The following is a 26,140-nucleotide window of genomic DNA, read 5'->3' on the forward strand; positions in this document are numbered from 1 at the left end:
TTCGGTTTCTGGTGAAGGCTGTCTTCCTGGCTTACAGATGGCTGCCTTCTTACTGTGTCCTCCACACCATCTTTTCTCTGTGCAGCATGGGTTGGGGGTGGTGTCTCTTCCTCTTCTTATAAGGACACGGATTACAGCCCCATCCTTACGACCTCATATAACCTTAATTTATTCCTTAGAGGCCCTATCTCTTAATACAGTCATATTGGGGGTTAGGGCTTCAACCTATGAACTCTGGGGGACACAATTTAGTCCGTAACATCTTTCTATCAGACAGTCTATGTTGCTTGATTACATTTACTGTTTATCGCATCCTCCTACCCAATCCTGCATGTCAGCAGCTCCCTGCGCCAGGGATCTTTATCTCAGTGTCACTGGCGTCCCAAGAACCTGGAAGGGCAGCTGGAGGCACTCACACGCATGTTGGGAGGGGTGCTTGTGTCTGAGGAAGCTTACAGGGGAAGCCTCGTGCCCACTCTTCCCCAGCCCCTCAGACTTCACTAGGGCAGGGAAGTCAGAATCGCTGGGACCAGGTACAAACGGTTTATTTTTCTATAAAGAGCAAAGTACAAAGAGGAAGGAGAGGCTCAGCTGGGCCTTAAGGAGCAGCAGTGGACTCAGGCCCTGGAGGAGGCCCCAGGAGGCCCTGGCAGCTGCCCCAGGAATAAACAGCATCCAAGACATGGCCGGTCAGGGATCTCCAGTGTGATGACGGAGAAGGAGCGGGGGAGGTGAGGTGGAACCCCAAGATTGTTAACAGAGTCACACAAAGCCAGGCTTCATGGAGGAGCGGCGGCAGTTGGGGCAGCTCCGTGTCCCATTGTTCTGCAGGCACCTTGGGAGGCAAAGGGCTCTGTCCGTTCAATGAGCCTGTCTTTCCACCCTGGGCCCAGCCTCTGTCTCCTCCCCTCCCCTCTGTAGGGGCTGGGGAGGTGTCAAGGGAAGGGGATGGCCCCCAGGCTCCTGCCAGCAATACTGCTTGTCTCTCCCACTCTGCCTGGCTCCGGGTAAGGGGGGTTGGGGAGAAGGGAGAGTCTGGGCTGGGCATCAGTAAGTGGGGATGGAAGCCTATGCCTGCCACAGCCCTGAGGCAGGTCTGGCCCTGAGGTCTGAATCCAGTCACCTTTGAGAGGTGTCTCTGCATTCTCTTCGGGGAGAATAATAGTAAGAATGGGACCTCATGGGGCTGCCAGGAGGATACAATGAATTGATACCTGGGAAGCTCTTCAGACATGCTTGGGAAGCAGAAAGCACTATGTAAGTGGCCGCTGTTATTACTGCGACTGTGATTAAGCCCTAGAGCACGCATAGAGGCCTGCGTGCCCTTGCCCCTGCCGGCCAGAGCCCTCACCGGAGGTGGAAGATGTGGGAGCAGGGCAGGGCCTGCAGCCGGCTGTTCCTCTCGCCTATGGACTCCCCGCACAGGCCACAGTACAACTCGGTCTCCTCCACGCACTCGTGGAAGCGCACGACGTGGGCTCGCAGCTCCCGTTGCAGCCCCTTGCTGCGGCATATGCTCTCACTCAGACAGTGCAGCTTCAGTTGGCTCAGCTGGGCCAGCAGGGACGGGAGAGCGGGCAGAAAGGACGAGGCCAGGTCAGTGTTGCTGAGCAGCCACCCCGCTTCCCTCCTTGCATGAAGCTGTCCCCATTGGGTCACCAGGCAGTCAGTTCACATGGGGTCCAGTGTTGACTGAATTCCTGCCTTGCTGGTGGACTTAGGAAAAACATTCTGCCCTCTCTGGGCCTTGGTTTTCCCTCATGCAGAATGAGGGGATGGGTGAGGTCAGTTTGCCTCACCCCTAGAACCTGCTGCATTGACTCCATAATTAATTCACTTTCCTGTTTTCGTTAATTAAATATACACAACAGCTCGTAGGCTTTTCTGATCAGCCCAAGATACTGGGGTAAACCTGAGTGGCTATAATCCAGCCAAAGTCACATATATTTGGCATTTCGGTTGGACTGTATACCTGATCCCAGAGAAATGCACATCTTCTAGGAGACTTTGAGAAACATTGAGCCTATTTTCAACATTTAAAGGTTTGAATACAATTATTAAATGTAGAGAGGCCATACGTCTTTGGAGTTAAGAGAGGCCAGGGACCAAGTAGTGGGCCCTTGAATACCCTTCTGAGCCTCTCTTTCCTCATCTGTAAAATGGGGCCCATTGTGCCTACCTTGCAGGGAGACCATGAGGACTGGAAGCCATACCTGTGGTGCCCATCTCTCAGGGAGTAGAGGCCACTGTTGGGAGTTTTAATGACCATCCAGAAGCCTCTGAGGAATTCTGATATCCTCTGAGCTACAGAATTCTTGCCCTGCCCTTTGAAGCACTTTCTGGGTAGGAGAGAAACAGCTGGGGTCTGGGGGTGGCTTGGGGCAACTCCTGGAGATCAGGCAGGGCTCAGGGCATGAGTGGGCGCAGGGGGGCCCCCCTACCCACCCAAGATCCCACCTTGGGCTCTTGATTCCAGACTCAGGAGACAGAAGCAGGTCTGACCTTGTTCCCCACCTCCTCAGCCAGGTCCTGGGCTCTCTCAATGGCATCCAGAGCCTGGAAGGTGAGCACAGGCCAGGGTTGTGGGCAGAGCTGTCTGACAGAGGCCTTGGCTCATAGGATAGGAAGGGGTAGGGAGAGGTGGACGTGGGGAGGGTGACAGAGCTGGGCAGCTGCCCTGTGTGTGGAGGGAGCAGGAAGAGACTGGGGTGCAGTCATAAGACCTGTGTGGGCAAGTTACCTTCTGCCTCAGTTTACTCAGATACAGAGGAAAAGAATATTTCTGTCCTGTAGGGTGTTGTGAAATCATGGCAAGCGATTAAAGCATCCTGAGTTCAAACCCCAGCTCTGCCCCTTAACCAGCTGTGTGACTGGGCAAGTCATGGGCCTTCTCTGAGCCTAGAAAGTGGCTTGGAATGTCTTAGCCTCACAGGATCGGGGTGAGGGCTGATGGTAGACAAAGTGTCTGAAAGAGTCCTGCCCAGGACCAGATAGACTCACAGATTGTTGGCTGACCTACTGGCCCCAAATGGGAGCAGTGGGGAGAGCTGGGGGCTGCAGGACTGGGCCCGACCTCACCTTGTCCAGCGCCTTCCTGGCCACCCAGCATTTGGCCACGCCCAGCAGCACCTGCACCTGCCCCAGACGGTTTCCAATTTCTGTCATGATGCTCATGGCAGAGTCGTACCTGGGAAAGGCTGTCTGCACAGACAGATGGGGGGTGGGGTCAGGCTGGGCCAGGACACCTCATCCCCCGCCCCACATCCCGGTAACCTCACCTCCAGGTCCCCACGGCTCCGGTGGATGTCAGCAAAGCAGAGCAGGCACAGTGCCTGTAGTGGCCGGTCCCCATGCTGCAGTGCAATCTTCATAGACTCCTGTGAGGGAGGCCTGTCCCTCAGGCCTGCTCATCTGCCGCCCACCACTGGGGCGCCCCCACCCAGTGGGCCCCTCTGACGGGCAACCCAGGGATCACCAACATCTTCAGAGCCCAATACACCCATCACGGTGCTCAGGCCCCATGCACCGAACCAGTGAGACCTCACAGCACCCAGCAAAGTGCAAACTGAGGCTCAGAAAGCAGAAGTGACTCCATCGATGTCACCCGGCTAATAAGTGGCAAAGTTGAACACAGGTCCCTGGAACTGACTACTTAAAGTGCCTCTAGAGGGTGTGTGATGGTGGGCAGAGGGAAGCCCCCTCCCTGAGAATGTACTGGAAGGGAGTGAGGTTTAGGGCAGGGGAAACATGCACACTTCATGGGCTCAGCTATAGAAAGGCTGGATCAGCGACAAGCCTTGGGGCCTCAGTGGGCTGATTCGGAAGGAGGCCCTGCTGTGGGTCCCAGACCCTGGCCACACCCCCACTTGCCCCCTTCCCCGCTGCCCCACCTCACAACACTCCATGGCACTGCCCAGGTGGCCCAGCAGACGATATGCCACTGCCATGTGGTACTGGCTCATGGCCCGGTACTTGAGGCTCCAGCCCTTGCCGTAGTCGTTGACGAGCTCTGCGGCCTTGCAGGGGAAGAACAGGGCTTTCTCATAGTCCTGCAGGGACACAGGGCGGGGCCAGGATGGGAGGGGGCACACTGATGGCAGGAGCTGCCCCTCAGTCCAGGGTTCCAGGTCCTGGCTTCTCCACCAGCCAGGGGCCCACAGGCCCCACCGGGTGTTCATTCATTCATTCTAGAATCCAGGGAAAGAGCCATCTAGGCAGAGGAAACAGCCAGTGTAAAGATGTAGGTTCCACCAATGAAGGGGTTTCATCTGTTTTGCTGATGTTTGGTAATAACCCATGGCTCAGTTTTTTGGCACTTAGTAGCTGCACAATAAATATTTGTTGAATGAATAAATGAATGAGAAGGCAAGAAAATACAGTTGGCTTCTCTTCTCACGCAGTGCCAGCTGGGCCTCTCAGCTTCAGAGACACACGGAAGGGTGGCGGTGGGAGGGATACCAGAGCCCCACTTGAGTTTGCCCCCTGGACCCAGCAGCAGCTGCTCCCTGCAGGCCCCGTGACTGACTACCAGAGCAGCCGGTCAGATGCACATCAGGACAAATACACTGCGGCAGTGAAATCATTCTCTCATCCTTTCTTTCTCCTCAAGCCTCCAAACGCCCTTTCTACCTGCCCACTATGAGCTGATGACCTCGCCTCACACTCCACTGGGAAAACAGAAGAAAATCAGAGAGGAGCTCCACTGTCCAGCTCATCCATGAAATTCCATCAGATCCGCCCTCTGCTTCCCTCCTGCGACTGTGGAGGAGGGCTCCCCGCTCCTCTCAATGTGAGCCCCTCCTCGGGGCTCTGGACAGCCCAGTTGTCCCCTGTCCCCGGCTCTTTCTACTGATTCATTCCCATCAGCATTTCTCATCTCATTTAAAATATAAAAACAAAAATCAAAATCAAACAATCTTTTTTTGACCTCATGTCCCCTTCAGCTACAGCCTTGGTTCCCTGTTCTTTCTCATAGAAAACCTATTTGATCTTTCACTAGATATCTAACAAGCATCTCTGAGTTAATATGACCAAAAGAGAACTCTCAATAATCCCAAAAAAAAACCTGTTTCCTAACAAATTTTGTTATGTACTTTTTAATTTGAAGCCATGCAAATGTTCTATGGTTTCAAAAAATTAAATTAAAAATTTAAAAACCCTAAAAATAGAAACTAGAAATAAATGACCCTAATTGCATATCATGATATTATTGTAATGATGATAATTAAAATTATTCTATATTATAATAGAATTATGTTATAATGTACTGCTACATATAATATATAAAATAATGTTATACACAATACAATGCAATGTATTATTGTATTGTAGTATATTACGTTATAGTATATTAATATAACCACACAGAAAAAAAATTGCTTCAAATGACCTTAGAACATATACTTGGCCCATGGCAGATGTTAATCCATAATGGGATGTATTATAAAGACAAAAGATTGCAAAGAAATCTTAAACTTCTTCAGGTGCCTTTTTTTGGGGTTTTTTTTTTTTTTTTTTGAGTACTATTGTCTTTTAAACGTATCTTATGTATTTTGTCGGCTAAAATAAATATTTAATTATGTTGTTAGAAACCAAGACTTTCAGTCTAAGAGAAAAGAGAATCACGTTTTCAATGAACTAAGGAAAATCCTGAAACATTAGATTTGAACTGGAAATATCAGTATAAACTTCAGTTGTCCTGGCAACTGAAAAGAATTAGAAGCAACAACACAGTAGCAATGAATGCCCCGAGAGCCTACATTTCGTCTTTAAATACCATTTCCTAGTAAGAAGAACCTGGAGAAATGGCCAATTCCAGTCTAGGGCATGCAATATACAAAATGAGCCCAGGTCAGCTTATTGTGGCAGAAAACAACGCTTTCAAAGACTGAATCTTGTCCGAAGGACACAGGAGTCACCCTGAAGGGAATCCCACTGACTGAAGTTAAGATAATCTGAGCATCAAAAAGAACAATGATGGCAATTGACTAAAGGCTACTGAATAAATAAAAAAAGTCCATGATTTCATAAAGACACTCCAAAAAAAGGAGGCAAAATAAACCAGTAAGTGTGACCACTGAAGGCAGCTATTATATCAACTCCTTATTCTGAAAAGCGGTAACTAAAGGAAAGGGAAAAAGTATTTATTCTGCTACTTCAGAGTAACCAATTAGCCCCAGCTAATGAAGGAAAGTTCTTTTGTATAGAAAAATCCCAGCTAATAATTGTAGCAAGAATAATAGAACTTGGAAATGGCCATTTCATTAGAGTTGAAATAGAAGAATTGATCCAGGCAACAAACATCAATACTAGATGCTAATTAAAACCATCCCGGAAAATGTAACTGCACAACCGAATATTCACAGGGTTCCAAAGTGTCACCCCACACAAACCCTAAAACGGAGGGATCAGGTTGTCACTCCCTCAGCCACCGATAAGCCATGACATGGAGAACACAGCATCGCTTATAGAGTATTCTCACCAAAAACTTGCGACCTAACCCTAACCAAGTCATTATATAAGTTCCTAGTTCAAAGGAAGTAAAAGACTTAAAGCAACAACTTACATGACTCCTTGAGGAAGCAACGAGACAATGAGATGGAACATTCTGCAAGGCTTCTTCAATAAATCAGGGACGATAAAAGGGGAGGGGAGGAATTTTCTACTGAAAGGGACCGAGAAGTCAGGAGAACCACTGCAAGGTGTGGCTCTTGTTTGTGTTTCAATTCAAAAGAGGAGAAAACCTATTCTGTTTTCAGGATAAGTAGGGAAATTTAAGAGATGGTTGTTCATTGTGATGTGTGTGATAATAGTATTGTGATTACAGAAGAAAGTGTTCTTCTATAAGCAAATGTCCTCTTCCCCCCAGGTCCCAGAGACGCAGACTAAACTCCTTCAGGGTAAAAGATCGCAATACCTCCAATGCTAGATCACCACACTTCAGTTTGAGATGTTAACATATGTAAATCAACTATGGCAAAATACTAATGATTATTCAATCTAAATGGTGGGTCGATGGAGATTCGTTACATGATTCTCTCTACTTTCCTATGTGGTTAATTTTCTTCATAATAAAAAAGGTTTGAAAATACCCCTATTCCTCTCTAATCCTATCGCATCTTACTGAATGGCTTTCCCTGTCTGTCTAGTTGCTGAAAACAAAATCCTCAGTGTCCTCCTGGATGACTCTCATTTCCTCACACCCACCTCTGACCCATCAGCATCTACACACTCATTTTCCCCCATATGTATTATGCGTCTATGATGTGCCAGGCGTTAGCAACCGCCACAGGCCAAGTGCAGCCTGGACGCCTAGGGGCAGGGGAATAGGTGCTCAGCACCAGAAACCTGAGGCCATTGGCCACATCCAATTGTTCACAATCTGCCTTCTCCCCTCACCCTTACCTCTCTGACCCCACCCCCTCCTACCTCCTTCTCACATGCCTGCTGCAGCCATGCTGGCCTCCATCCTTCCTGCAACACGCCAGGCATGCGCCCCCAGGCAGAGCTTTGCTTTAGCTGTTCCCTCGTTTTCACTCTTTTGACAGATTTCTGCATGGCTCCCCCTCTCATCACCTTCAAAGCATCAGACATCACCTCAATGAGCCCTTCAAACCCCCCCTCCTCCCCATCGTGGTTTGAAACTGCAACAGTGCCTCCTCAGCATTTCCCACCCCTCCCCCGGCTTGCCTTTCTCCTGAGCACTGTCTGGCTTGCTCTATAACTCACTGTGTTTATCGTCTTTCTCCCCCACCTAGAAGGCAAACTCCATGAGGTGGGGGACTTTGCTGTTGTTTTAGTGAAAATTAAAACAGTGCCTGGGACATACTAGATGCTCAGTAAATATGTGATGGATGAATCCTTACAACCATGCTGTACAGTGGGTCATAGTCCCTCCCCTGTTCTACAGATACACCTACTAAGCTTCAGAGAGGAGAGGTGACGCGTCCACGATCACACAGCCAGCACGAGGCAGTGCAGGTTCCTGGCCTGTCCTCACACAGGAGCCTCCCATGCCCCCAGGAAGTCAGACAGATCAAAGTTTAAATTCTGGTTCTGCCCTTTCTGACCCAGTCTTTACCTTCCTGGGTAAGGGTTCCCTCCCAGACACATCCGCCTCGTCCCTGAGGACTAAATGGGGTAACGCGACAGGGAACATGGTTCTCAGGAGGCTCTCAGGGCGGCGGAGTCCACCATCACCCTCTACCTGGGGCCTGGACTCACCTTGACCTGGGCATAGAAGCTGCCCAGGCTGCAACAGACGCGGCACTCCAGCATGGCGTCGTCGTTGTTGTGGGCATAGCGCAGGGCCTTCTCGAAGCTCTCCAGGGCCTTCTGGAAGAGGCTGAGGCCCAGGAAGGCATTGCCCATGCTCAGGCTGACCTGGCCTCCAAGCTGGGCGCCCGCCCTGGTGCCAGGCAGGCCGAGGCAGGTCTTGCAGTAGGAGATGGTCTTGTGAAACTCACACAGCTTCTCGTTGCTGCGTGCCAGGTTCAGGTAGCCCTCCAGGAGGAAGTCAGTGTCCTCCAGCTCCCGGGCAGTGTCGATCTGCACCACGGCAAACTGCCCATGGGGGGGTGGGCAGGTGCTGTCAGCCTGGGCTCTGAGCCTCGGACCCGAGCCTCCCTCCATCCCGCCAAGCCTCACATCCCAAAGCTTCAGATCCAGAGCTTCTACACCCAGCCATAGACTAGAAGCTTCAGCCCTGGAGCCTCTACCTCCCAAGCTCAAACCCAGAGCTTTCACCTTTCCCATGCCAGCCTAAATCTAGAGTATCCACTAGCCCCCACACTCTGCACACACAACCCCTCCCGCAGCCTCAAACCTACAGCAGACTCAGAACCCCAAACAGGAAGGCTGGAACCTAGACTCGCCAAGACCTGGACTCAAAATCCCCAAACCCTGAGGCTGAGAACCTCAGTCTGAGTCTCAGACACTGAAATTCAAGGCCACAGGCCCATGTCTGAAGCCAAGACCCAGCATCTAAGACCCAGGGCCTTGGATTCAGAGCCTTTGTCCTGGGCCACTAGCTCGTGGGACACAGGGGAGCCTGAGGAGGCAGACAGGGGGCCGGGAAGCCTGGGAGAAATCTAGCCCTGGCCTCACCCTCCCACGCCAGCGCTGGGTGCACCCACCTTCAGCATCTCCTTGTAGCGGCCCATCTCCGAGTGGGCCGTGACCAGGCAGCCCAGCACGCGAAAGCGCCCCACGAGATCCGAGCTCTTCTCCAGCACCTTCATCCACACCTGCAGAGCCTTCTCTGTCTGGTTAGACTGGTAGAGCTGGAGCCCCTTCTCGATTTGCTGCTTCGTCTGGTCCTGCCCCATTTTCCCAGAGCCCTGCGCCCCACGCGGACAGACCCTGGTGGCTCTGTGCCTTTAGGCACTCATGGCAGGGGACCCACAGTGCCAGCTACCCACTGAGACTCGGGAAGGAAAGCAGTGCTGGGCAGAAGCTGAGCAGGGCCTGATGGAGAGCGGGTGCCACCTTGGGAACAAAGCTGGTCCGGCCCCTGTCTGCAGCTGTCCCTGCCAGTTGGGGTCACGTGGCCGCTGAGGAATGTCAGCCTCAAGGTCACGCGGGCCTCTGCCGCACCCACCCCCTAAGCTGGGAGGTGGCTTCCCAGGGATGCAGGCACCCTGCCCCCTGGGCACCTCCTTGGGTGTCTCTTCGGCACCTCTGACACTGGCCCTGACCCTCCTGGCAGGGCAGGCCGTCCCGCAGCCTTGCCAAGGAGCTGCCTGCAAGGGATGGGATGAAAGCTGGGAGGAAGCAGGGGTGAGGCTGGGCACACAGGTGTCAAGGAAGCGGGGGCAGCACCCAGCCTGGCACCCTGCCTCTCCCTCCCCCACCCCCACACCTACCCACCCCCAGGCTTCGTTCCTATGATTTCCCTGGGCACTGAGGTCATGTACCCACGTACATGCCCACACCATTCGCAACATCCTATCAACCAAGCCAAGTCACTGACCTCTTTGGGCCTCAGTTTTCTCATCTGTAAAATGAGGATAACAATAGGCTGATAAACCCTAACTCATAGGGTTGTTCTGAGCCAGCATGGTGTTGTGGGTAACAGCGTGGACCCTGAAACCAGCCTGCCAGGGTTCGAATTCTGACTCTGCCATTTATTAGCTGTGTGGGCAGCGTGACTTTGGGCAAGAGAGCAATGGTACCTACCTCACTGGATGGTTAGAACTAAATGATGTACTAGTTGGCAAGGACTTCAGAACAGTGTCTGGCACTCAGGAAAGAAACACTCTACGTGTTGACAAGCAAGGGGTCATCCTGAGCTGTGCCTGCTCCACAGTAAACTACCCACCAGGGACACAGGTGGACCCAGGGGGGTTAAAAAGTGTCCCAATCCCAATCCCAACCCCAGTTTGAAAGGGTCCCTAATTATGAGCTTTAATACCAGACATTGTGAAGAAGGGCAGGGAGCAGACTCCTGAAATATTGGGGCTCCTGGAATTGAGAGTCAGGCCCTAGGTAACGGGGCCCCTGCCAAACCACCAGCTCATCTCACCCCATTTTTCTCCTCCCTTGCTGCAAACCAGGTTCCTTCTTGCCCCAGGGCAAAGTTCATCCTTTCAGAGCAGGCAGTGTTTTTTAGCATATTCCCAAATTTGTGCATCAATCACCACTAATTCCAGAACATTTTCATCGCCCTGAAAAGAAGCCACGTACTCATTAGCCCTCACTCCCCATTCCTCCTATGTTATGGGCTGAATTGTGCCCCACCCCCATTCGTATGTTGAATCTTAACCCTCAGTACCTCAGAATGTGACATATAACTTGGTTACACTGTCTTTAAAGAGGTAAAGTGAGGTCATTAGGATGGGTCCTAATTTGATATGTCTCGTGTCATAAGAAGAGAGTAGGACACAGACACACAGAGGGAAGACCATGTGAAGACAAAGGAAAACGACGGCCATCTACGAGGCAAGGAGAGAACCAACCCTTTCAATACCTTGGTCTCTGACTCTGGCCTCCAGAACTACGAGAAAATAAGCTATTATTTAAGTCTGCAGTCTATGGCGGCCTGAGCAGACCCACACACCCCACGACCACAGCCTGCTTTCTACGGATTTGTCTATTACAGACATTTCATACAAATGGAGTCATACAATGTGGCCTTTTGTGACTGGCTTCTTCCACTCAGCATCGTGTTGTAGCGTGTGTCAGCACTTCATTCCTTTTTGTGGCTGAATAGCATTCCATTGTATGGATACACCTTTTTTTCCCCATTAATTAATCGATGGACATATGTGTTGCTTCACTTTTTGGCTATTATGAATAACGGTGCCATAAACATTCACCTACAAGTTTTCATGTGGACATGTTTTCATTTTTCTTGAAGATAGACACACACACACACCTAGGAGTGGAACTGCTGGGTCATGTGGTGACTCTGTGGCCAACTTCTGAGGAATCGCCAACCTGTTTGCCCCAGGGCCTTTGCACCTCTTGACCCCTTTCCTCCTCCCTATCCCAACATTCTGGGCATAAGTCCTGGTTTGGGTGAATCAGCTGATTAAACTCTCAGAATTATATTTCATTCTGATATGAGATTTCTATCTATAGTTTTATATTCATTAATGAGGTTATTTGCTTAATGTCTTCTTCCCCCATTCAAATGTGTGGTCAGGGACTTTGTCTCATTCATCACTGATTATATCCCCAGAGCAAGGTACACAGTGGCCACTCAGTAAATATGTTAAATGAATGAATGGGAAAAAAGGGGAGGGCTGCAAGTTTAATTTTGAAATTTAAAGCAACTGCTGCAGACTTAGCAGCCAATCTGCCACTGCCTGCCCCATGCCAGGGACACCGAGCACAGGTAGCGATGATGACCTGTTTACTGTGAGCCAAATGGGTCCAGAGAGGGGCCATGGGAGGGGGGAACGCATGACCAGCTCAGGGGTCCATGCCCCAGGCTCATGGCTCAGCAGAGATAGAGGGGATGTAGGAGTGGGCCCATGAGACTAGACAAGGCCACGGGGACTTCCCAGGGGGAAGGGCCCTTGAACCAGGACCACAGGAAACTGGAGAAGGTGGGGGAGAAAGGGAGGTACAGTGGTGAGTCAGGGAGCCAGGAGAGTTGGCTGGGATCTTCCTCTCCACTGGAAGATGGGTCTGGGGTTGACGTTAACCTCCAGAGGGGAAGGAAGCTGGGCCCACAAGGAAAGTGCCAAGGAGCCAGCAGATTCTCTCCCACTCCATGATCCAGACACAAGTTCACCTTGAGTCTTTGGCAGGAAGGAAAAGAGACGGACAGCCTGCAACTGCACCCCAAAAGAGTCTGGGACCACAGTTTCCGGGCACTTGGGAACTCACATGATTTCGAAAACTTGACAGGAGAAAGTCAGCTCAGCAAAGAACTGACCATTGCACATAGTTGGGTCAAGGTCATGCTCTTTTAGGGGAAGGGCTGTGGTTTGTCTTTGTACCACTAGAACCTGCACAGCCCTGGCAAAGTGCGAGGAGACCAATAGAAGAATGATAATACCTAACATTGCCTGAGCTAAGCATTTTCTCATTTATAGATAAGAGAACTGAGGTAAAGTGTCCTGCGCAAGACCACATTGCTACCTAGAGACAGAGCAGGGACTGGACCCCAAGCAGTGTGACTCTGGGAGTCTCAAAAAAAAGGAGAGGGAGAGGGAGAAAAGGGAAGGGGAACTGGACACCGTTTTCAGGAATCAGTGATCCTCACCTGACACATGAGCTCACTGGGGATGTGATCCAAGGCTCTGGCCTTGGTGGGCAGAAGAAATGTATACAGAAGTGGCCAAGGAGACAATGGATAGTCAAGCCTTGCTCGGCAATACCCAGCGATGAAGGTGGACAAAAGGCCCTGGGAAGTCGGAACGAGCAACAAAATTAAATGGTCTTTTCTGGGCCACTTACCCTCCCAGGATGGTGGGACAGTAGGGATTGGGGGTGCTTGCTGTGTCTGGTACCAGCTACGTCCCTCCCATTTTAGGTCCCTCTTTTATCATCAAAAGGAGAAAATTACGTTTGGGTTCACAATCTGGCATGTGTGGGCTGAAGATTTCTGCGTTGGTTGTTATTTGGGAGATTTCATATAAAAATCTGCATTTCCTGCTTCCCTTGGAAAGTGAAGCTCAAGCAAGCCAAGCCTGTGATTCTCTGTTAACCAGTCAAGTGGTTGGTGTCTGGTCCTAAGAGACTGTCTCTTTTTAACCCTATTCTCACCTTAACACTGAAGCCAAGTGTCACCCATCATCTTAGATGGGCCTCCTTTCACATGCTTCCATCACCTGCCTGGTGTCTGCAGACACCTGCCTTTGCAACCTCTGCTCTAGAAATACAACAAATGTAACTGGAGGGAATGGTCCCTGGCCCCCTCTGTCATGGTTAGTGATTGGGAAGTCTGTCCCTCTAAATAAATTTGTTTTTCCTAGTTGTAAATGGGGTATCACCCCTCTGGTAAGGTTTCTGTGAAAACCAAATGAGATGGTAAGAACTTACTTTGAAAACAAGATGTTGAACTCATGTTCCTCTAATGGACCTCCTGAACCTTCCTTGAATTGGCTTTTACTATTTATAACTGAGAAAACTAGAAATAATCTGTGTCCAACAGGAGAGTGGTTGAGACACCATGAAATTCTATGTAGCCTCTAAAAATGAGAGTTGTAAACACTGGTGTACGTACCCAGATGGAAGGGTGCCCGTGACATAGTAACTAAAAAGATGCAAGCTGCAGAACGTTCTGTACATTATGGCAGGATTTCATTTTTATTAACAAAAATGATGTATGCACATATTTTTGTATGTAGAGAGAAAATTTCTGGAAGCATACCTACCCCATCTGTTTGTTATCAGTGGGCTGTGGGACAGGAAATGCTCACTTTTATGTACTTATGGCTGTTTGCAACTTAAGCGCTTGCCAGGGCAGCGCTGTGCCAAGCGTTTGGGACAATCTCTCATCTTCCCAACTCTACTGTGTGTTTTCATTTCCGTTGGACAGATGAGGAAGCTGAGGCTGAGAATCAAGTCACTTGCCCAAGGTCAATACAGCAGGTATTACAGGCAAATTAAGAGATTCTATAAAATTAAGGTATTATAGGCAAATTAAAAAAAACACACAAGCTTTTCCCACCACTCTATGGCCTCCTCCTAACTATACAAATGTTATGCATTTAAAAAAAAACCCTCAAACCCTAAAACAACTTTTTAAAAAAATTTTATTGGGGAATATTGGGGAACAGTGTGCTTCTCCAGGGCCCATCAGCTCCAAGTTGTTGTCCTTCAATCTAGTTGTGGAGGTTCAGCTCCACGGTCCAATTGCTGTTTTCAATCTTAGTTGCAGGCGGCACCGCCCCCCCATCCCTTGTGGGAGTCGAACCGGCAACCTTGTGGTTGAGAGGACGTGCTCCAACCAACTGAGCCATCTGGCTACCCGGGAGCTGAGCTGCAGCTCATTAATTCTAGTTGCGGAGGGCGCTGCTTGCTGGCCCATATGGGAATCGAACCGGCAGCCCTGTTGCCCAGAACTCGTGCTCTAACCAACTGTGCCACCCGTCCACCCTAAAATGACTTTTAAAAAAAGGTCATTGTGTCAAGTAAGCCTCACGCACTGGGCACACTCCATTTTAGAGGTGACAGGGTGGGTGGCACTCTCAGGGCTGGCGGGTCACAGGTAGGTTCCCCTTCCCCAGGGGCTGTCCCTATTAGAGGGACTCTCCAGCAGCCGAGGGCCCTGCAAAGCAGGTGCTGGTACCAACTTCCTGGAGAACAAGGCCTTGGTGAACTGCCTCAGAAGTTGTATTGGCAGGATTCCTGTAACATGGCTCCAAGGGCCTTGGCTGTTATTTGTTTCACAGCCACTGAGGGTCTACAAAGAATTTGGATACTGGCTGGTAGCTAACAATCTATGAACTAAGTATGGAACAAAATTAATCCCTTTCTTCTGGAATGGGTGGAAATTTCTAAATAAAACTCTAGTGTATGTGTGTGTGTGTGGGGGGAGGTTGAAGCCCCTTTTTGGGGAAGCTCTTGGAGAAAAGCGACTGTCATCTTTTGGTATCTATTGTCCATTTACTCAGTGTTTCCTGAATACTATCTGCCAGCCCTGGGGCTCCAGTGAGGAATAAGACATACATGGTCTCTGCCTTCATGAAGCTCTGTTATAGAGACTGAATTTCAACCAGGGCACCCGGGGTCCACCACTGACTCAGGTGGACCTGGGTTAAAACCCCGCTCCTCTATAGTCACGTGACAGAGGAACTGCAGCCTGTGTGTGCCTTATTCTCTACCTTCCTATGCTGCCAGTTGCTGATGGGCTAGTCTAGTGGCTAGGATCCATGAATGTAGTTACTTCATATTGTTAAAAGCAAAGCAACTGGCCAGAACAGTCCTGACCACTGTAACAGGCTGCAATGATGGAAATGATTGTGTCCAATTCGGTAGCCAGTAGTCACATGTGGCTTCACCGTGAAACTGAGGAATGGAACTCTTTTTTTTTTAATCAAACAGCTACAGTGCTAGTGGGTAACCATACTGAACAATGCAGATAGGTCTAGAAGATTGCCAGATCCAGGGTGAAGTGAATGATACAGCAAGCAGGTAAGCAAGAGGAGCTGGGAGAAGTGGAAGGGACCGGGCGGCTGCAGGAACATGGCTGGATTGCGAGGAGACAAGCTCAGAAGGGCTTGGAATGGCAGAAGCAGGTGGCATAAGGCTAGTGCTGAGTAGTTTTCAAGTAGGGGGAGGGAGAGCATGCCTCAGGAAGTAGGTTAAGTGAAAGCCAGACATAAAAAGGCACACATTGTATGACTGCATTTCCATGACACGTCCATAATAGGCTAATCTATACAGCAGAAAGATTAGTGGTTGCTAGTGGCTGGGAAGGGCGGGGGAGGGGGTAGTGACAAAGGAGAATGGGGTTTCTTTGGGGGCTGATGAAAATGTTCTAAAATTATGCTATGGTGATGCTTGCACAGCATAAAAGTCAATGACTTGTACACTTTAAGTGGGTGAACTGTACAGCGTGAAGAATCGTTATCTCCATCAAGTGGTTTAAAAACACCGAAAACTCAGGCATCAGGTCAGTGGGACCCCTGCGGGGGATGAGGTGGAGATGGAGGCAGGGCCGAAGTCCTGTAGACTTGGCTGCAGGAGTGTCAGGATGGCCCTTTTCAGATGAAATGTATTCAATTTCCCATCCCAAGACTGATTTTTAAAAAAAACAAGAGCCCTCTCTATAGCTGGAACCTTTACCAGGAAAGAGAAAGTCAATGTATGCAAAAGAAATTAAACACCAGCTGGTGGGGGAAAGGACTCCTGAGAGAGAAGGAAAATGCTTGAAAAAGGAAGGTGTAAGAAGCAGCCATCTATGATCTCTCCCGGAAGGGCTGTTATCAGACATTAGTTTGACATTCCCAGAGGTGAAGGGACAAATCTGGTCTTTCATTTCCTTCTCGATGGCGGTGCTTCATCAGGAACGGAGATGCTCAGATGGGCACAGCATGTACAGAACCTGGGAGAGACGAGCTGTGTGCTAACGGAGAAGGTCGGTGCACAGGCTGTCTCTGCGGTAAAGCCAGGAATCAGGGGTGGGGCAGAATTTAGGTACTGGGGAATCTACTCAAAAGTAAAAGGTGACTGAATGTCGATTTTAAAAAGGAATAGTTTAATTAAGACACAGAAATATGATTATAAAGATGCACAAGTCTACATTTTAAAAGCTTAAAAACAGTACTTTTGGCATATTCCCTTTTTTGTAAATTCTGACGAGAAACAATAGCCTTTAAGTGTGTTAAATTGGAAGATGTTCAAGTTGTACTTAGCGTTCTGTTTTTATACCAAGTTCTGTCTCAGAACAGGAGTTCTAAGACCACGTTGGTCTTGAGTCACACAAAGAGCCGAGCTAGCGTGGAGATGAGATGGACAGCAGAGAACAGAGTAACACTGCAATGACTTCTGTGTGGTCAAAGAAGGTAACCAGATCTATCGTGGTCACTTCGTAATGTATATAAATATCAATCACTATGTTGTCCACCTGGAACTAATGGGATATTGGCAGTATTGAAGTTATACTTAAATTAAAAAAGAAAACCTGGGGGGCCGGCCCGGTGGCTCACGCGGTTAGAGCTCCGTGCTCCTAACTCCGAAGGCTGCCGGTTTGATTCCCACATGGGCCAGTGGGCTCTCAACCACAAGGTTGCCAGTTCAATTTCTTGAGTCCCACAAGGGATGGTGGGCTCTGCCCCCTGCAACTAAAATTGAACACGGCACCTTGAGCTGAGCTGCCGCTGAGCTCCTGGATGGCTCAGTTGGTTGGAGTGCGTCCTCTCAACCACAAGGTTGCCGGTTCGACTGGAAGAGATGGTGGGCTGTGCCCCCTGCAACTAGCAACGGCAACTGGACCTGGAGCTGAACAGCACCCTCCACAACTAAGACTGAAAGGACAACAGCTTGACTTGGAAAAAGTCCTGGAAGTACCTGTTCCCCAATAAAGTCCTGTTCCCCTTCCCCAATAAAATCTTAAAAAAAGAAAAAGAAAACCTGTGCTAGATGGGACAGAGCTTTGGGTTCAACCACCCTCTAATCACAGAAACAGGTCTGGGAAGGGAGTCCATGGACGAAGCCCAACTCTATACTTGCCCAACTTCCCAAAGTGTGAAACAGCCTGGCAATGGTCCAATGACCACTTCATAGGTATATATAGAGAGATGCTTATGTAGCTTAATGTGTATTTTAGGTGAAACTGGAAATGGTGCATTTCAAGTTGCTTTAAAACACTTTAGGTGGTGATGGTAGCATAAACATTGTAAAGGACTGAATACCACTGAATTGCCCACTTAAAAATGGTTAAAGTAGAAAACTGTATATGTATGTTACCATATGAAAACCATTAAAACAAACATCAGGTAAAGACGTCTCGGTGGTACCAGATCTAGGCAAGAACTGTGGCAGGCGAGCTGTTCCGGAAGCAGTCGAGTCCTCACAGGACATGGCCTCACAGGCGGGTGCTGACCAACCACTCGGGGTTCCAAGTTACCAACAGACCCCCTAAATACCACGACAGCAGCTCTGAGAAGGGCAAAGCAGTAACGATTCACCTCCCCAGGGAGCCACGAGTTGCTGGGTCCCCCAAGTTTCTGTCACTAGAGCCTAGAAGGACAGTGTGGAGTCATGTGCGATGGAGACCGGTTAATCAAAGCATCTACTGGGTTTATTATTTCTCCTCGGTCTGGTTAAGGGCTCAGGAGTCAGGCCGACTGGTTGGATTCCCGGTGCACGCCCCTTTCTAGTCAGCAACCCAATTTCTTTCAACCTCAGTTTACTTGTCTGCAAAATGGGGATGGGAACAGTAGCTCACTCCCAGGGATGTTATAAAGACTGGAACACACAATGTATACCAAGTGTTTTACAGCACTTGGACTGTGGTCAGTGAACATTAGCTCAGATAATTACTGCATATTAAAACAAAGTTTTGGTTTTCAGTTCAACGCATTTTTAATGAATACAAATGAGAAAGCAATATTCCCAAGTTTATTTGCGTTCAGAACCCCTACTTCACAGAACATTTCATGGGCTGGTGCTCAGTGCAACTCTCAATGGAATATTCTACTCCAGACACAGCACACACAGAGGGACTCTGCTGAGAAGGCTGAGGCCTGGCCCACCCATTGGCCATGTGCTGGCTGCATGTGTCTAGACAGCCACCAGCTTCCCAAGCACTGGCCTCCTGGAGGACGGAGGGCGCAGAGGCAGCAAAGGAGCACGTAAGGAGCAGACAAGCTTATACTTAGGCCAGAGGGCCTGAGATTCCCCAGAGGTGGCGATGTGCAGGCCCCACGTGGAGAGTGATCTAGAATTACTGAATGGTAAACCCAAGGAACCTGAGAAATACCCTTCTGTGACCTTGTTCTGAGGTCAGAATAAGGGGGGAAGGAGCTGACCCACTGTGGGCTGGAGCGGGACGGGGAAGAGTCCCACGCGCCGGCTCCGTGCTGGTCAGCCGCCTCCCTGGGCGTGGGAACTCTGCAGCCCAGTGAAGGGTCTTGCACTCACAGGTTTGGACCAATTCTGCAGTATGGCAGCCACTACTGGCAAGAGAAGAAGCACGAAAACTAAGGCTGCCAAACAAGCTTTACGGTGCTGCCATATCGGGAGGGATGCTGCAAAAGAAGAGGATGGTGGGGAAGAGAGTGTTCTGGGAGAAATTACCGTTTTTCAGGAGCCTTTGGTGCGCTCACTTGCATACCAACAGGTACATCACGATGCAACCTTCCTTAGCAGGGCGCCTACTCCTTGTCCAGGAATGCCACCCACCCCAACAATCAATAACTCTGAAGACAACATCAATTCTTCTCAAACAGTTTAATAGCAAATAAACAAAGGAAGAAGGTACCACACTTGGCAGATACAAAATGACTTTTTGTCCGTGTGTCTGTGCAATTAAAACAGATTTAGATTCCCCATTGGGACAAAAGGAAAAACACACAAAAAAAGGAAGGAGATTCCTTTTAAACACATACTCCCTTGCTCCAAACTTGTAACATTTTTTTTTTCTTTTTTAATCCACTACACAAACTCTGTGATCAGGTCAGAAAAGCGACAAGGGCTCTTCTTGCCTTTTTTTTTTTTTTTTTTAAACCATTAAAGTAAAATCCATAATTTTCTACATAGTACAACACAAGTTCACACAAAAAAGACATTTTCTTTTGCAAATCAAAACAGGAAAGAAAGGAAAAGCTCAAACAAGGTAAAGGAAAAGCATTTCTACGGCTGAATCACGACTTTGAGTTGATTGAATCCCGTGGTTGCTGCAGAACAGACTGTGCGTTTGGTCATAGTGGCAATTTTTTTTCTCTTCACATTGTGAAATCACTTTACATTGTTTTCTAGTAGAAAAGGCAAAAAACTGTACAAAACCCCTAGTGTTAAATACAACGTTTGTACCAATAAAAAACTCACACAGGTTTGTCTCCAAAATGTAAAGGTTCTTTTTTTTTTTCTTTTTAAATTATTCACAAAAAGCAGCTGGAAATCAGAAAGGCAGCTGCCTCTCCAGGGTCTCAAATCCATTAAAACCACCACAGAACAATTAAAACAATCAGAGAGAAAAGGAAACAACGTCCAACATTTGGCATTTGGTTTTATCCACAGGTTTTCCCAGAGCTCCTCTTGGAATTGAAAGCAAAATATATTGGCAAACACAGATTCTGAATACACAGGAAGGGGAGCCTCAGCGCGCCTTCTGCCAACAGAGGCAGCTCTGTGCAGTCAGACTGTGGGGTGCCCGGCAGTCCTGCTCAGGCTGGGGTTCCTGGCCTCTTTCCATCCAATCACCCCTTCCAGGAAATGAAGCAGCCTACCATACACTGCGCCTCCATTTGGCCGCCCTTTCCTCCTAGTAAGAGTGGCCTCGAGCATAATACTAGGCAACGCCTGGGTCCCAGAGCAGAAATTCTGCTGGGATCCCTTCCTTCAGCAACCCCTGCACAGATGACACTAACAGTGCTTCTACCTTCCCCACCCCCTCCCCCATCCCTCGGCTACCCCTCACCACCCACCTTCCCTGGACAATCCTACTACCCAGCTCTCCCACCCACCCAGCTTAGGTCTGCGTGGGATCTATCACGAATTCCTCCCTTGGCAACCTCTTACCTCCACAGATCCATCCCGTGACCTCTCATCTCCTCTGGCCTCTCCCTCCGCCATTCACATTCTCACTCAAGTCCCTAAGACCCTGAGGCTGGATGGTGCCACAAGAGAGGAGGGCAAGTTCCTCCCAGGGAACCAAGGAACTGGCTTGCCTGGCACCCAGGGACAGTAGCTATTTGGCTCTTCACCCAATTTAAAGAAACAAACCCCCACCCCACCAGCTAAGCCAGAACAGAGCTGCGGTGAAGAGCCAGTGTGGGGTGGCTGGTGGCCAGGGCTGTAAACAGTGTGAAGACTGTAGTATTGTGCTTGTCACCTAGGAAAAGCGCTGGCAGGTGTATTGCCGCTAGTGCACAGATGGCCTCCTCCGAGTGGCTGGAGCACCCTCCTCTTTCTGGGCCGAGGGATGCTCACTGCCCCATGCGCTAAGCCTCCTGCCCACCTGCAGCCACCTTCTGGATCCCCTCTCTGCTCCTCGTGCCTCTCTGGGCACCCTCCCAACCCGTCTCTGAGCAGAGCAGCCAGCCTCCTGGAGGCCCCGCTGAGGCCTGGAGGCCACATGAGGTGACAGTCTAAGTGCACAGGCAAACGCTCTAAGGGCAATAGAGGAGAAAGTTGCCACTTCAAAATAAAACAATACAATCTTGAAAAAAAAATCAACCCCACAACAATTTAAAACAGCTTCTTTGAAACCCTTTTAAATCGGTCAGTTTTTGCACAAACTATAGAAAACAGAGAGGTGAAGGTGATATATACGAAGGTGTGAAGAAACAGCAGGAAACATGCAAAACTTGTTTTTTCTGGGCATAATCTTAGTAGGAAAGGAAAAAATTCAAAACAAAAACACAAAAACAATACAAAAACAGAAAAAAATCAAAGCATCACATTTTGCTGTGGAGACTGTAGGAACAAGCATGGGGGTGGGGACAGTGGCCCAAGGGGAAGGGGCCGGGGGGCCAGAGGGACCTGAAGGCCCCCTGCAGGTCGCAGGGTGGCTGCAAGGAAGAACCACAGAAGCAAAAGGGCTGGGGCCCAAACTGCAGCTGCTGTCAAAAAGGAAAGGGGCTTCTGGTGTTTTCTGCAGCTGAGAACTCAAACAAAAACAAGAACACATGCGGTCTCCTCAAGCCCCATCAACTGTATCAGCAAAATGTGCTCAGGAGCCTCAAAGGTTTTAGTGACATCTTTTATTTCATTGTTTACTTCAAAGTTGTCTTTAAAACTAAGCACAGAGAAACAAAGCCTAGGAAGGGACTGGCTGTGTGTTCACAGAAACACAAACACCACGCGGTATGTGCTAGTAGGGCTGCTCTGAAGACAGTTACAAAGAATTGGAATCACAAAATCAAGTGGTTATCTTATGAAGTTCTAGAAAAATAGATTTTTTTTATATTCAAATGCAAGTTTAAATATTTCCCCTTCAGCAGTCGTTCTAGCAAAACCAATTTGGCAGCACAAAAGAAAAAAAAGGAGAGAAAAAAGAAAAAACAAAGAAAGAAACAAACATAATAAAAATACACGTCAGCATCAAAGGTCAACACAAGGTCAAAGGTGAGAGTTCAAGCATCAGAGAAGCTGAAGAGACAGGGATTTGGACGATGTACTTGACGCCACATCGACATGCTTTAGGCACAACGATGAACAAACGGCAGGAATCTAGAAAAAAAAACAAACCAGAAAGAGGGAGACCCACTGAGTTACACAGAGCAATACATCCAAACAAAGAGAGAGAGAACAGAACACTCACTGTGTACAGTCCTGAAATGAGGAGGCGGGCGGGGCAGGGGCTGGGTAATGACAGGGAACTTTTGCACATGCTAACAATGGACACAGGGAAAAGTCAAAAGGACATGGAGGACACCAAGAAAACATCCAATTGCCAGAGACAGAAGGGAACCTAAGGCTTGGATTTCCCCCGAAGCATCCGAACACGTCTGAGAAGGTCTCTGGTGGAGCAGAGCCTCAGCCTCTCGCCCAACTCCCTGGTCAAAACCCAGGGAGAGAGCAGGAGACGCTGGCTGGGGTAGGAGAATTCTGCAGGGGAGAGGGCCAGGATTTCTCCTTAATCCTATGGGGAGGCCCTTTGCTCCCAGAAATCCAAGCTCTTAGCTTCCACACAGGCCCTGGCCACTCAGGTGGGACCCAGGAGACAGTGTCTGGCTGCATTCAAGGCAAATCAATTTCATGATGAAACCCAAGTAAGAAACAAAACTACAGCAGAAAACACATTTATGTAAGTGAAACCCCCACACAACAGTAAAGGATTGCTTAAGACTTGACTGCGAGTCTCCACTCTCCGAGCTGAACCCTTTCACACGGTGAGACTGATAGGGGAGCAGCTTCTTCACAAACCATCTTTGGCCTGGGGAGAGAACTGTGCTCAAGGGCAGTGCTGCTGTGCTAACTCACTGGGCAGGGGAGAAGAGGACAGACACAAGTGCCCGGTCTCACCAGCTGGCGGCCGTGGCAGCCCAGGGCCCTGCTGGGGCACACACTCTTTTTAGAAAAGAGAACCTACCCATGAGCAGGTATGAAACCTCAGGGTCTGGTATCAAAGACAGGCTGGTCGCACCTTTGCCTCTGTCATTTGTAAAGGGGTTTCTTAAGGTCCCAGCACATGGGACAAATCCTTGGACAATAATGGTGAAATGGGGGAGGAGGGAGAGAAAGGGGAGAAAGTGGGAAGGGAGTGGAGTTCTGGGCTTTGGAAAACCCCACGATGGCCAAGGAGGAAGACAGAACAGCAGGTTAGCAGTCACAGCACCGCAGCACCGGAGAGCACAACTCTCTCCTCCGCCACGTCACAGCATTAACTCCTTCCCCCTCTGGCAGATTAGCTGGGCTGCAAACAGGCCACAGAAAGTCAGTAGTTTCAATCATACACAGCACCCTGTGTGTATAACAATCACATTCTGGATTCTACAAAATCCTGGCCTTTTCCAGAGATATAATTTAGGTAATAAATATTCTCCACCCCGGAGCTGTATAAAACTTCTATAAAAATAGAAACGACATTCTTGGTTCCAGCCGGTTGGGATTCAGAACAGCGCCTCCCCAACCTAGCATTTTTTTCTTTTTTTGTTTTCTTTTTTCTTTTTTATTTTTATTTTTTGCGTTTATTTAAAAAATCCCATCATGACCCTGGAAGCCTTTGGAACAGTTTTATCCTTGAAACACAGGACACATTTCACCCAGTGCGCAGAATTCAAGTTTACGTGGTTCAGCTAAGAAGTGTGTTTCGTATTTGTTTCTTAGAGGACAACAGACCCCAGTTATCACTATGTGAAGGGAACAGCTGTCCCAGCTTGCATGGGATAATCCAACACCACCAACTACCTGTATGACAGCAAGATGGTCAATCCCTGTCTGTAACCAAACGGACAGCATGACAAGGAGAGAGCCCCCATCCGACTTACTTGTGAACCAACTCCTTTAATCTCATCTCTGCTGCTAGGGGTCAAGGCCGATGTCTGTGAAGTTTAGGATCGCAGGGACCCAGTCCCTAGCCTTGGCTAAGAGTCGTATCCTAACAAGGCTACCTGTGCGCAGGTGCCCATTCCCAACAGCACGTCCTTCCTGGCTCTCTCCCCCCACAGCAGTTCTTGGAGCAAAGGCAGAGCCCAGAGGCTGGGTGGGTCACAGGCAAGAGCTGGAGTGAGACCGTGGGAGGCAGCGGGGAGCTAACTGTAAGCACGAGGACAACGCACACAGTAATACTGAGGTAAATGAACACTAGATCCATACGGAGGCTGTAAACGTCCTGTTGTCTCCTCGGTCCCCAAGAGCAGAAGATGGGGCTGGAGTGGTTAGAAGAGGGGCCTGCCTTGGCCAGAATACTACGTCTGGGACACCTCACTCGAGGAGGCAAGCGTTGATTTCTTAATCCTTTGAAGTACTAAGTGCTGGCCACCGGCAAATACAGCACTCTGGCTGGAAGGGCCCTTCTGACGCAGGCTCACCCAGAAGCAGGCTCCTTCTCCCCTAACTCGATGGCTTTTGATTCCTCTGCTCAGGAGAGGTGCCCCCTTCAGCTGGGTCCTCTAAGCCCTTCTTGGTTCTGCCCTCCTGAGAAAGCTGTGGCTGCAACGGCAGTGACGGTACTTGCCTGGTCAGCTACAGGGAAGCAGCCCCGAGCGTCTCCTCTAGAGCCCTTCTCTACCAGGGCCTCTTAGAAATGGGCTGCGGGCTAACGATTTGGTGTTGACATAAACCAAAAATTACCTCTTTGACCAGCTGCTTCTTCCTAACAGCCACCAGCGAGGCAGGGCGAACCCAACACCAATGGCTAGCTGGGGAAGCTGGTAATGGGTGAAGTCTCCCTTTTTTTGCATGTCAGGCTAATTTAACAGGTGCTTTATTTCCAGAGAATCGTTAGCCCCTTCTTGGGAAAGAGGGACAGAAATCCTAATCAAGAATCTGAAAAATTGGTGGCAAGAACTCAAAGGGCAGCCAGGGAGGAGCTTCACCCTGCAGCTCCCAGGGCCGCTGGGTGTCAAGCCCCAATCCCTCTCCTCCAAAGCCACCCCCACCCGCTCCACGCTCCCAGCTATTGGACGTTAGTTCTCATTTCATCCGCTCTCGCTCTTAGGAAGGAGATTCTAGGGGTCAGTTTTTGGTTTCATTCAATCCTCTCTCTTGGGGGAATTTGGGGCAAGTTCTGATCTTCTTTTTTGATGTTTCTCCATCCCCTCTCCTCCCCCAGGGCAGTTTGATGTTGGTCCTTCTCAACACACACTGGTTACAAACACAGCAAACTTTAAATAAAGAAAAAAACTCAGGATATGGCACCTAAACTCCAAAGTAAAACACTGGAAACCAAAGCACAAACTTGTCCTCTGTACGAAGCGAAACTCCCACAGAAGGCAGTAGCCGAGTCTTCAGGGCAAGCTGTGCCTGCGAGAGTGGCAGGGATCAGGGTCCAGGGCTGTCAACACACAGCCTTAGGGCTTCGAATCATTAAGGGTGCTCCTCCCCAACTTACCAGAAGACCCTCTCACTCCAGTCTCAGAGGGGAGCACGTTCAGTAGGGCTTGCTGTCATTCTTCGAACGTTTGAGCTGCACTTTAAGCCGCTTCATGCCAATCTGAAAGCCGTTCATGGACTGGATGGCAGCTTGAGCCGAAACAGGATTGTCGTAACTTACAAAACCTGTGTATCCAAGCAGAAACCTAGGTGAGGGACATAACGAGGCAAGGGGATTCTCAGTCCTCCTCATGCAAGATACCTTATGAGCTTAGTCTCAAACCCCAATTTTTCTCAGCAGGGACAAGAATTCTGGAAATTCTATCACATGAAATAAATTAGGATCCTAACTAAGTACCACCTGACATTGACATGGTACTTTTCAGTTTTTCGGCCAAGCCATTGTCCATATATTATTTTAACCTCTGGAGCAACAATGTGGGCAAAAATCATGCCCACTACAGAAATAAAAAACAAACAAACCTGAGGCTCAAAAAGAGGTCATGTAGCTACCCAGGGCTGAGTTAAACAACAACCCAAA

At 49.2% G+C, this 26,140-nt stretch overlaps 2 protein-coding genes across 36 annotated transcripts in view; both read right to left on the reverse strand.

Moving 5' to 3' along the window:
- Positions 1 to 529: 529 nt before the first annotated feature.
- On the reverse strand, positions 530 to 9,495 carry RAPSN (receptor associated protein of the synapse). Of its 2 annotated transcripts, none has more exons than XM_019743536.2 (8): positions 9,135 to 9,495; positions 8,224 to 8,562; positions 3,891 to 4,049; positions 3,279 to 3,377; positions 3,079 to 3,201; positions 2,503 to 2,556; positions 1,352 to 1,551; positions 530 to 835 (listed from the first exon to the last, which is right to left on the reverse strand). In XM_019743536.2, exons 1-8 carry the CDS (start codon positions 9,324 to 9,326, stop codon positions 763 to 765), a joined length of 1,239 nt encoding a protein of 412 aa, XP_019599095.2. In that variant the 5' UTR covers positions 9,327 to 9,495; the 3' UTR covers positions 530 to 762. The 2 variants fall into 2 exon arrangements, with proteins under 2 accessions (XP_019599095.2, XP_074192471.1); XM_074336370.1 differs by having other exon boundaries at positions 639 to 835; positions 3,891 to 4,016; positions 9,135 to 9,465.
- Positions 9,496 to 19,331: 9,836 nt separating this feature from the next.
- The window catches only part of CELF1 (CUGBP Elav-like family member 1), a 67,081-nt gene continuing 60,272 nt past the window's right edge, over positions 19,332 to 26,140 (reverse strand). For 16 of the 34 annotated variants that reach the window (XM_074336385.1, XM_019743666.2, XM_019743665.2 and 13 more), the window contains one exon: positions 19,332 to 25,785. In XM_074336385.1, the coding sequence (XP_074192486.1) occupies positions 25,658 to 25,785 (128 nt within the window). In that variant the 3' untranslated portion in view covers positions 19,332 to 25,657. The remainder of the gene's footprint in view (positions 25,786 to 26,140) is intronic. The other 18 variants (XM_074336389.1, XM_074336381.1, XM_074336373.1 and 15 more) reach the window with 2 other exon arrangements.

This window comes from Rhinolophus sinicus, linkage group LG06 (genome assembly GCF_036562045.2).
Source record: "Rhinolophus sinicus isolate RSC01 linkage group LG06, ASM3656204v1, whole genome shotgun sequence".
NCBI lineage: Eukaryota > Metazoa > Chordata > Mammalia > Chiroptera > Rhinolophidae > Rhinolophus > Rhinolophus sinicus.